The following is a 12,079-nucleotide window of genomic DNA, read 5'->3' as shown; positions in this document are numbered from 1 at the left end:
ACACACACACACACACACACACACACACACACACACACACACACACACAGTTTTGAGAAGCCTGGTTCTCCCCTACCTCTCATGTGTACATTTTTAATTTTTCTTTCTTCATCATTCAACTCCTTCAGAGCACAGTATGTGGGATTAAAGGTGAGGAGCCGAGAGGATTTGGGTTTGCAAAACGGCTGGCATAGCTTCAGGAGAGCAGCACCCAGATTCAGAAAGAAGGCATCCGAGGCATACATTTGGAAAAAGATTTCTGGCATTTGATTGGCCCAAATCTTGGTGCGGCCTGCATTTGCATGCAAACAGTTTCCAAGCCAGGACAAGATACAGTGTTTGGTTTCTGGAGAGAGCTGGAGTAAGTTCTTCAGCATCTGATAGATCTTTTCGTGGAACTGAGCCATGAACTGTTCAACCAGAAAACACAACCACAGAACATTCCAGTTTCACAATCCTCGTATTTTTTGTTCCCAAATCTTAACAACTGGCAGTTTCTAAAAATATGCTAATCCTAATCTTTCCCCTCACTATCTGTGCCTTATGCCCTAATTTGATTTTAAAATATATTTCTGGGCGCTTATAAGAGATTCTCATCAACTGCTCAAATGCAGATGGCATTACATGGTATTAGAGCACAGGTCTGTAAGTTTTTTCTGCAAAGAGCTAGATGCTTTTTCTGGCATTATTTGCCATACAGTGTCTGTAGCAGTTATTCAACTCTATCACTGTAGCATGAATTCAAACCACAAACAATACATATACTAATGGGGATGGCTATGTTTAATAAAATTTTATTTACAAAAACAGATGGCAGGCCAGATTTGGCCAATGCTAGTTTGCCACGCCCTGCTTTAGAGAGTTGTAATGATTAATGAATAGGAGACTTAAACTATCCCCAATTCAATCATTTAAATGCCTCATGTTGGCTAGATCTCTACTATAATTCATGTGAAAAAGCCCAAATAGAGAGCGCATGGGTGGAGAGAGGAAAAGGAAGAAAAACTGGGTTTATAAACTAGAGTTCAGTCAAAAGGTTTTTAGGGCTAAAATTATAGCTCAGTGAGAAAAATGAGGGTTGGGGAGAGGTAGCAGTGCTATAGCAAAAGGCAAGGAGTAGCAGCAGCTCATTCTTACCCCACACAAAGGTTTATTCTCTGCTCTTAGCATATGCTAAAAAAAGGGTATTTTTTTTTTTTTAGACAAAGTCTCGTTTTGACATCCAGGCTGCAGTGTGATGATGCAATCATGGCTTACTGAGGTCTTGACCTCCCAGGCTCAAGTGATCCTCCCACCTCAGCCTCCCAAATAGTTGGGACTATAGATGCTTGCCACCATGCCTAGCTAAGTTTTGTATTTTTTGTAGAGATGGGGTTCTCACTGTGTTGCCCAGGCTGGTTTCAAATTGAACTGCTGGGTTCAAGTGTTCCTCCCACCTTGGCTTCCCAAAGTGCTGGGATTACAGGCTTGAGCTACCACACCCAGCTGTAATTTCTTTTTGTGATGTAAAAGCCAACTAGATCAATTCGCTTTCCCAGAGAGGCTTGAGCAGCCTTATCTGTATCTGCTTTCTGAGAAAACTCGTTTAAGATCAGGGGCTGGGATACCCCGGTAAATAGTTCCACCTGATGGATGTTGGCTTCCTGTACTTTGATCTCCTGGGGGCTGGAACGAGATGGATTCAAAAAGTAGCCATGATTTTCTACAACACCCGCAGTCTTTAATAAGCAGGAGATATTCAGAATTACTCCCAGCAAGGTCTTCTGGTACATTTGCCCATTGGTAGGGTCCTTGGGCTGAATATATTCTACAAAAACCTGTAAAAGAAGACAAGTTCTGCTTATTCATCTGCATGGTGAGATAAGGTGATGGGGTGAGAGGTCCTCAAAACAGGTAAGTCGATACAACAACCAACCTATCTTTTTCTTATAATAGGTAATATTATAGTGTCCTCAGGATAGGGAAGCATAATGTATTATACATCTAGCTCAACTGAATATATATCACCTTTCAGGCCTACCTTTGCCATATCTTTTTGCCTAGTGAAATAGAGAAGAATATCCAGATATGTATACAAAAGGATCTGACAGAGCTCTAGATCCTTTATTCGGCCCAATAAAATATCAAACACTGGAATCATGACTTCTGGAAATGTTCGAACTTCCTCATCCAATATCAAGGCTTCAATCACCTCTTCTAGAAACTCAGTTACATCTTCAAAATCTAAAAGAAGATAAATGAGAGAGAAGGGAGGGTACAAGAATTTTTATATGCCTTTACACACTAGCTCTTTACTTTCAATAATTCTTTTTTGTTTTTTAGAGATGGCGTCTTGCTTTTTTGCCGGCCTGGAGTGTAGTGGCTATTCACAGGTGTGATCATAGCATACTACAGCCTCAAACTCCTGGGCTCACGGGATCCTTCTGCCTCAGCCTCCAGAGTAGATGGGACTACAGGGGTGTGCTAATATGTCCGGCTTTATTCTATTGGTACTCAACCTCAAAGATCAAAATGTGAGCCCTCTTCCTTAATTTATACCAGAACCACAATGGCTCTGAGACTTTCTAATGCAATTAGCGAAATTTTAAATCTGAAAATCAAAATGTAGAAGCTTACAGATCTTGCTTATGTACTCACGGGCTCCCTGGATGGCTTCCAACATCAAATCTACCAGTTGCTCATGGATGTTCTGGTTGACATAGATCTCTGGGGTGAGGAGAACTGTTCGAGTATTGGACACAGTGAGGTTTCTGCACTGCACTGCAAAGGGTAGCAGGTTCTCTGGAACTTTGGTAATCTGTAAACAGCATGAAGAAAAGAGGGAATAATCTGGAACTTTGGTAATCTGTAAACAGCATGAAGAAAAGAGGGAATAATCTAACTCTGTAATCTGGAACAAAAGCAGACATAGTAAACAGAATGGAAGAGACATATGTTCCAAAAAATACTGGTCTCCTGTGGATGCTTGAAAATTAGAGATTCATTCCTTAGCCTAAGGAATCATCTACCTACCTATTAAAAATTCCAATCCTGGAAGTGTAAGGCTTAGCCTATTCTAATATTTATGCCTCAGTGGAAATGAATTCATGAGCCTTTTTTTTTCTTTTTAGACAGTCTTGCTGTCACCCAGGCTGGAGTGCAGTGGTGTGATCTCGGCTCACTGCAACCTCCACCTCCTGGGTTCAAGTGATTCTCGTGCATCAGCCTCCTGGGTAGCTAGGATGATAAATGTGTGCCACCACACCTGGCGAATTTTTTGTTTTTAGTAGAGACAAGGTTTTGCCACGTTGGCCAGGCTGGTTTCGAACTCCTGGCCTCATGTGATCCAACTGCCTCAGCCTCCCGAAGTGTTGGGATTATAGGAGTGAGCCACCATATCCAGCCTCATAAGACTTTTTTAAGGATGTGATATATTTTTCTTTCTTTCTTTTTTTTTCTTTTTGAGACTGAGTTTTGCTCTTGTTGCCTAGGCTGGAGTACAATGGCTCAATCTCTGCTCACCGCAACCTCCGCCTTCTGGATTCAAGTGATTCTCCTGCTTCAGCCTCCCGAGTAGCTGGGATTACAGGTATGTGCCGCCATGCCCAGCTAATTTTTTGTATTTTTAGTAGAGATGGAGTTTCTCCATGTTGGTCAGGCTGGTCTCAAACTCCCGACTTCAGGTGATCCACCCACCTTGGCCTCCCAAAGTTCTAGGATTATAGGCATGAACCACCGTACCCAGCCAAGGGTGTGATTTCTAAAGAGGTTTTTAGAGAGAGTAGGAGGCATTGGTTAATTGGGGAGAAGGGTGGACCCCCCCCCAAAGACACAGAAAGGAGAGACTTAGCTTTAGTGCCTTTGATATCCAGTTCTAGACATACTATGACATATATAAATTGATATAAAAGCTTTAGTACTCCTGACATCCAGTTCTAAACATACTAGGACGTATATAAATTGATATAAAGACTGATCCAACTCTGGCCTACACGCTAAACTCATACCCAAGAGGACAATATGGTATTCAATGGGGATTATTCCTTTACCTCTTCCTTGGCTCTCTGAAAGCAGGAGTAAAGGTAACAAAAAATGTGCCTCTCCCCTGCATCTCGATCAGCAGAGAGATTTAGCGTTGTAGAAGAAGTCATGTTAATTAAGTGGTTGCCTGGATCTTGAAGTAATAAGCGAGCGAAGAGGGCCTATAAAGAAAAAAAAAAACAAAAAAATGAAACTACTGCAAAATTAATCTTAGAGCATTAAGATGTAAAAGGTAATTCTGACACAGGTTAGTGCAAGTGAAGGAGAAAACAAAGGGCTCTGTATCTTTTTACTTTACAAAATATTAAAAAATTATGGTATAAAGTTATCCAAAATCAGGCCTCAAGTGTCTAATATAGCCCCAGCACAGAGTAGGCATTAAAAGACTATTTGTTGAATGGTGCTGAGATCAGTGATTAAACTTAAAAGTGAAATCTACCGTTCTGTGTGATTGCTGATCTTACTCAGACTTATACAAAGATACTCTAAATGTGAAGTTAAACTGCAAGTTGTCAACTGTCTTTCCTACCAAAATTTTATTCTTTTAATGTTACTCAGGCACCTGCAAGGGACAACACACTGTTTTGACTTTTAACGTCCTGTGGTTTACATGTTTGTCCCCAACAAAATTCATGTTGAAATTTGATCTCCCTGTGGCACTGCTGGAGGTGGGGCTAGTGGGAGATGTCTGGGTATGGGAGTGGATCCCTCACGAATTGGTGCTATTCTTGAGGTGGTGAATGAATTCTTCCTCTCACAAGACTGGATTAGTTCTCATGGGAATAGATGAATTCCCTCCAGAGCAGGTTGTTATTAAGCCAGGACAACTCTCAGGTTTTCCTCTCTTTGCATGTGTCCTCATCGGATGCGTCCTTTGATGACCTCCTTCACCATGTTGTGAGGCAGCACGAAAGCCCTCACCAAAAGCCAGGCACATGGCCTGAAACCTCTCAGCCTGCAGAACTGTGAGCTAAATAAACTTTTCTTTACAAATTACTGCTTGGGTATTCTTTTTTTTTGAGACAGGGTCTTTCTTGCTCTGTCACCCAGGCTGGAGTGCAGTGGTATGACTATGGCTCACTGCAGCCTCTGCCTCCTAGGCTCATGCAATCCCTCCATCTCGACCTCCTGAGTAGTGGGGACTACAGGTACATGCCATCACACCCAGTTAATTATTTGTATTTGTATTTTTTTGTAGAAACATGGTCTTGTTCTGTTGCCAGGGCTGGTAACTCTTGGCCTCAAGAGATCCTCCCGACTTGGCCTCCCAAAGTGCTGGCATTACAGGTGTGAGCCATTGTGCCTAGTTACAGGTATTTTTTTTATAGCAACACAAAACAGACTAACATAGAAAGAATATGAAGAAAAAAACGTGATGGATCTTGACCTCAAGAACTTAAGTCTAACAGGGGAGATAAGACAGGTACATAAGAAAGCCGCAACGTGAGACAGAAAGTGACAATTCCCATAAAAGATGCATAGGATGATTATTCTAGGTACGCAGAGGAGGGAGTAACAACTTTTAACTGGCAAGGCTTTGTAATTAAGAAGGCATTTTAACCGGTGCTCTGAGGATGGGTAAATTTGGACATGTTGCCATGGTAGATGAAAAAATTCCAAAAGAGGAACACCACAATATTAGAGATGGATATCCAGGTTAATTAGGCTTCTGTTGGTTAAAAAAAAAAGAGACAGACCTATGGAAATAAGCATAAGTTGCAAAAGTGTGAGCAGAGTTCAGCTGCATAGCTAATTCTTGCTAAGGGCACACATTAGGAACATAAGAATGTTACCTGCTCAACGTTGCTCATATCAAGCCAGTCTTGATCTTCTAGCTCTACTGCCATTTCCTCCAAATACACACAACGACTGGGGATGCCATTCCCGCTTTTCAAGCTGGGATCACCTGGGAAATAGTTTTAATACAATAGGTTAAGGATAATGCTTCTGTCCTATACAGACAACTGATCTTGACAGAATTTCTCTTGAACTGCAAACTTGACTCAGGTAATACCAGAATGATCCTGATATACCAAGCAACATATAAAGATTCAAATCTTTTTTTCCCTCTAGTCACAGAGAATGGGATTTGTTATTAACCTAACATTATGACATTTAAAGAGTAAATCCAAGACATTAGTACCAACTTTGGGGTTTAACCATAGAGAGGGCACAGAAGGAAAACACTGTCTGACACCTCTCAGGGCTTCCATCTGAATATTTAGGTTACCTCTGAGAAGAAAATGGGTTTGGCTATCATTCCCATTTCTCTTTTAAGGTAGTAAAGGCAAGCGGCTATATAGCGCAATCAGTATTGAAATGGGAACAAAAGTTAGATCTGTGTGTAAATACCTTTTTTTTTTTTTTTTTTTGACAGAGTTCTACTCTTGTTGCCCAGGCTGGAGTGCAATGGCATGATTTCGGCACACCACAACCTCCACCTCCCGGGTTGAAGAGATTCTCCTGCCTCTAGAGTAGCTGGGATTACAGGCATGTGCCATCACACCTGGCTAATTTTGTATTATTCAGTAGAGACAGGGTTTCTCCATGTTGGTCAGGCTGGTCTCAAACTCCCGACTTCAGGTGATCCGCCCACCTCGGCCTCCCAAAATGCTGGGATTATAGGTATGAGCCACCATGCCTGGCCTAATACCGTTTTTAAGTCATACCAAAAGGTTCACTGAAATATAAACCCTGAATTCCAGGGAGTGCAGTGTGTAGATTTGTGTCTAACCATCAGCTGTAATTGGTTTCTAAGAGCAAGCCCCTAGCCCAAGTTCAAATAGGAAGGATAGAATAATGAAGAGACTGCAAGTTTGTAACTCACTGTTGTCCAGAGTGATAAGGAAGATCCTTTGGATCATGTGATTGATGTTGAGTTGCTCACATATTTCCTGCTGTGATCGGAATGAGCGGCTAATCTCAGCCACAGAGTAATCAAATTCATCCAGGCTCTCTGACACACTATTATCCGAGTCATCTGGGCTAGCTGGGAGTTCATCTGCCAAAAAATGTATACTGTTAAATGTTATACCCCTTTCATTAAGAGAGAATCAAGCATACTACCAAAAATAATAAATGTAACCAGGAGGACGATAATTTTGAATGTAAAACAAGCTAATCATCTCATTCGTGAACATCTCAAGTCAGGGAAGGTAAGTAAAGGGTTTTGAAATTCCTGGCTATAAGTCCTACCACATTTTACAAAGCAAAAGTTTTATTTCAACCCATAATTATACTTCACACTGCCAGAAATAGTAACGTTATCTTCCCTACAGAATCCTAGTGAACAAGAATGACCTAATAGATCAAAATGCCTTTAATTATTATAAATGTATGGTTTTTCTCCCTGATTTTAAGAGATCACATTTGTTTTAGTAGTTCTTAACTGTACAAAAACATATAGTATTGAAAGTCTCTTGAACCAATTCCCTAAAGACAGATGCTTAACTTGGCAGTGTTCCAGAATTTTTTTCTATTCTGCTAATATTCATTACTATGTTTTTAAATTTTTTTAAAAAATGGGATCATACTATACATAGCTCTTTCCAGCTTGCCTTTTATTTAGCACTAACACCTCTCCCCATTAGGCCATTTAGAGGTCTACCTCACTTTCAACAGCTGTATGCATCACATCTTTTGCATGCACTGTGATTTATGTAGCTACTTTTCAACTGATGAACAATAGGGTTGTTTCTAATATTTTATGACTTTAAATACTGCACTCAGTACAACTTAACTCTTTTTGTTCACTTGTATGAGTGTTTCTATAGGATAAATTCATAGCCGTAGAACTGCCGGATCAAAGAGCTCGAACATTTAAAAAGTTAACATTTACTACCAATTTACCCTCAAAGAGACTGTTCTGATTTACATGCCAATCCAACAGTATATGAGAGAGCGCCCGTTTGAATCTTCACAAGGGCACTTAGTTTTTATAGGTAAAAACTATTTAATTATAAATGTTGTTTTAATTGGCATTTCTCTAACGATTTATGAGAACAGATTTTTTTTAATCATTTGGTTATCATATATAAGTTGCCTGTCACATCTTTGTACCTTTTTTTCTTCTTTGTTACATTTTTCTTATTGATGAAATTCCTTTTTTTATTTTTTGTTTTATTATTTTTTGAATTTTAACATCAATTATTTATTTGTGTAATAGCCTTACATGTGGATATGAACAGTGTAAACAATACCACATATAACCATCAAAATATCTCAATTAGAATTTATAGGACTAGAATGACAGATTCAGATGGTTTAATTACATTTAAAAAGTTTTCTGAAAAAACTTTTGCAATTAAAAAAAATACATTGCCCATCAATAAGTTTGATATCTTTTAAAATGGTTTTTGGTTATCTGCACATGAAGCAAATAAAGTGTATTCCATAAAATTCTTTAGGCACTGTCTGGTAAGACGGCTGCCGGAAAGAACAGTCATTTATCTATTGTGAGCACAATTTCTGAAAGTTGAATGAGGGTATCTCTTTCTGGGGATGGTTGAAGTTTACTGATCTCTCTTATCACTTTGTGGCAGTACTGCTGGGTGAGGTAGGTTGTTTGTTGCACATCATCACTCTGTAATACATACTGTTGAGCTCTGTCTACATCTCCAGGCAAACTGAACTGTCTCATGATCATAGCATTCATTTCTAGGAACTGCTGACAGGCAACAGGACAGGACCAGTGGCTAACCGAAGCTTCAGATCAGCTGATGTTGGTTGGCCCATCTGGTCAGAACATGAGGTGAGGTCCAGTACATCATCTATTAGCTGAAAAGTTATTCCTACATTTTTTCCATACTGATAGGTGATCTCATGCACCACTGGGCCAGGGCATCCTAGAACAGAGACTGCTTTACAACTGTTGGCTATCAAGCTGGCCATCTTCTTTTTTTTTTTTTTTTGAGACGGAGTTTCACTCTTGTTACCTAGGCTGGAGTGCAATGGCGCATCTCGACTCACCGCAACCTCCGCCTCTTGGGTTCAGGCAATTCTCCTGCCTCAGCCTCCTGAGCAGCTGGGATTACAGGCACGTGCCACCATGCCCAGCTAATGTTTTGTATTTTTAGTAAAGACGGGGTTTCACCATGTCGACCAGGATGGTCTCGATCTCTTGACCTTGTGATCCACCCACCTCGGCCTCCCAAAGTGCTGGGATTACAGGCTTGAGCCACCCCGCCCGGCTCCGTCTTCTTAAAGGTCTTTTCAAGGTAGTGTGCAAATCTTTCATTCTCATTTTCTTTTGACCCAAGCTGAAGAAATTCACCATATACCAAATCTTCAATAACTTGGGTTAAAATAGTTCGTGCCAGAGCTATAGATGCTGCAGAAAGAATTAAATCTCCAGCAAGAACAGCCTTCTTTTCACCCCAGATCTTATTAACTGTGTTTTCCTCTTCGAGAACTTGCATTGCCAATAACATATTCATGAACCAGACTAGCAATGGGGGTCATTTCTGGGATTAAGGCTATTGTGCGCTGGCTGGCTTGCACATGTCGGGAGTTGTCATGATGAATATCGAATGCTTGGTCCATTAGTGCCACAATAATTGGTCAGAAGACTTTCCCTCTTCCATCAAAGTAGTACTCAGACTTTTCCTTAAGTTCTGATGTTGATAGGAGCAGTTCCTTTCTAATGTCCTCATACAGACCTTTCAAGTCTCTCCAACCGAGTTTGAAAAGATGGGTGTACTTCTCACCACTGTGTGTTTTACTGTCCAGGGTTGTATGATGAAACTGTGATATACTATATACATTTGGACAGGCAGATGTCAAATGCTTCACAAGATTAAAATAGGGTATCTGAGACAAGTCAAGTCCCTTCCGCCTATGAGCCTGCAATCAGGTGTCGGCAGCGGTGTGCAGCCCTGGCAGCCCTGCAAGGCTGGGGAAGCCAGGCGTGGGGCTCCATGCCACTGGCCTCCAGGAGCAGCCCCCTTTCATTTTTATTTTTTAAGTTTTTTTGAGAAGGAGTTTCGCTCTTGTTGCCCAGGCTGGAGTGCAATGGTGTGATCTCGGCTCACTGCAGCCTCCACCGCCCTGGTTCAAGCAATTCTCCTGCCTCAGCCTCCTGAGTAGCTGAGATCAGACACTGGTCGCCATGTCCGGCTAATTTTTTGTATTTTTAGTAGAGACGGGGCTTCACCATGTTGGCCAGGCTGGTCTTGATTGCCTGACTTCAGGTTTTCTGCCTGCCTTGGCCTCCCAAAGTGCTGGGATTACAGGCATGAGCCACCACGCCCAGTCTTATTTTTATTTTAAAAAAACTTCTGTCCTCAAAATCTGCTCCCATCCTTTTTTTTTTTTTTTTTAAATAGATGGAGTCTTGCTCTGTTGCCCAGGCTGGAGTACAGTGGCACAATCTTGGTTCACTCCAACCTCCACCTCCCAGGTTCAAGTGATTTTCCTGCCTCAGCTTCCTGAGGAGCTGGAACTACAGGTGCCCAGCACCACATCTAGCTGATTTTTGTATTTTTAGTAGAGATGGGGTTTTACCATGTTAGCCAGGCTGGTCTTGAACTTCTGTTCCCAGGTGACTCAACCACCTTGGTCTCCCAAAGTGCTGAAATTACAGGCACCTACCATCACGCCTGGCTAATTTTTGTGTTTTTAGTAGAGATGGGATTTTGTTATGTCGGCCAGGCTGGTCTTGAACTCCTGACCTCAGATGATCTGCCCACCTAGGCCTCCCAAAGTGCTGGGATTACAGGCATGAGCCTCTGCGACTGGTCACATCATTCGTGCTGAATGACTTCATAAAAGTAGCGTTATTCACTATACGCCACATTTGAGTGTTTATCTACTTTTCTCTGTTAACAGAATGGTTACTCTGAAAGTCCAGGTAAAACTCTCAAAGTCAGAGTTGCTTTAGTGTAGTGAGTAAAACCTCAATATAGGAAGCCAAAGGTTTTGGCAAAGTACTAATTGCTAATGGAAACAGGTTGGACCTGGTGGCATGATAAACTCAGTGTAAACAAAGTAGTAGGATGATGAGGTGTCAAAATAGTAACAGAAGGGCATGTGCCTGACTTGTCCCCACTGCTTGGTGCCTGCAACACTCTCAACTCTAGCCAGCTTTACGTCTGTTTACAGCCAGAAGGACAAGTGTTCTGTTGCTCAGCTGCTATACTATTGAGTTCTCCTCTGACCTCCAATGGTGACAGAAGCTAAGAATCTGTTTAGCAAAATTTCCCTCAACCACATACTTATAAATCATACTTTTTCATTTCTTTATTTTCCTATTTTTCGCTCTGCTTTCTCCCTGAAACCAGAGTTTCCCCTTCTGGGCCTGTATCAAAGCAATCTGGGAGAGATTTCAGAGACTGGAAATATCATGTTAAAAAAATCAACATTGAATTTGTTTTTCCCTTGCTTCAATCACCACCCTGTCTATCAATCATTCATCTGCCTTGCCTTTACCTCTTTTTTCTTCAACTCTTTCTGATTGAAAGTATTGCCAAAAATCAGCTATGCACCTATTTTTTAAAAAATAAACAAAATAAAGGGAAAATGCAAATACTTCTCTCAAAAGAAAAACACCGTTATTCTTTTTGGAGAGAGGAGAAGGGGAGCAATTTCTGGTCTGAAAGATTGTGAGTATCTTCAGAAGATTAAAATATTTGAGAACATCCCAATTCTTTTAGTGTATATGTTTCCTTATAGGAAGAAGCTGGACTTGATCTTAAACTTGGTCCTAGGAAGAAAAGCATTTTTTCTGATTAGTGAGACGTTATTCTGATTCTTTTCACAGTAAAGCTAAGGGTCAGATTTTAAAAAAAGTCTCTCCTAACAGGGCTAAGCTATAAACAATGCCACTTGTTGGAACAGAAGAAGCACTTTACTTGGGAGGGCCTCTGAAATGCTGAGCTTTAGAACAAATCTCATTTGCCTACAGGTCCAAAAGCTTTTACAATTCTTCCTTTTACAGCTACTTTCTATAGCTGCACATGACTTGCTTTCTACACCTACACTTAACCACCTCAGTGTTCTGTGTTAAAAAGATTTATTTATATAGCTTTTTTTTTTTTTTTTGAGACGGAGTTTCGCTCTTGTT

At 40.9% G+C, this 12,079-nt stretch overlaps 1 protein-coding gene and 1 pseudogene across 3 annotated transcripts in view; both read right to left on the bottom strand.

Annotated features, from left to right (window-relative positions):
• Positions 1-12,079, bottom strand: part of UBE4A (ubiquitination factor E4A) — a 45,549-nt gene that overhangs the window by 27,013 nt on the left and 6,457 nt on the right. For both annotated transcript variants that reach the window (XM_017523419.2, XM_017523420.2), the window contains exons 3-9: positions 6,848-7,021; positions 5,814-5,926; positions 4,029-4,181; positions 2,638-2,797; positions 2,021-2,223; positions 1,626-1,817; positions 77-410 (exon numbers count right to left, since the gene is read on the bottom strand). In XM_017523419.2, coding sequence (XP_017378908.1) covers positions 77-410; positions 1,626-1,817; positions 2,021-2,223; positions 2,638-2,797; positions 4,029-4,181; positions 5,814-5,926; positions 6,848-7,021 — 1,329 coding nt within the window. The remainder of the gene's footprint in view (positions 1-76; positions 411-1,625; positions 1,818-2,020; positions 2,224-2,637; positions 2,798-4,028; positions 4,182-5,813; positions 5,927-6,847; positions 7,022-12,079) is intronic.
• LOC108300599 lies at positions 7,028-10,037 on the bottom strand (annotated as a pseudogene). The gene is made up of 2 exons (XR_001823505.2): positions 9,201-10,037; positions 7,028-8,910 (listed from the first exon to the last, which is right to left on the bottom strand). The product of XR_001823505.2 is annotated as a decaprenyl-diphosphate synthase subunit 1-like (transcript).

Source organism: Cebus imitator, unplaced genomic scaffold, assembly GCF_001604975.1.
Source record: "Cebus imitator isolate Cc_AM_T3 unplaced genomic scaffold, Cebus_imitator-1.0 Scaffold28, whole genome shotgun sequence".
Lineage (NCBI taxonomy): Eukaryota > Metazoa > Chordata > Mammalia > Primates > Cebidae > Cebus > Cebus imitator.
This window is presented reverse-complemented; position numbering and strand designations above follow the sequence as displayed.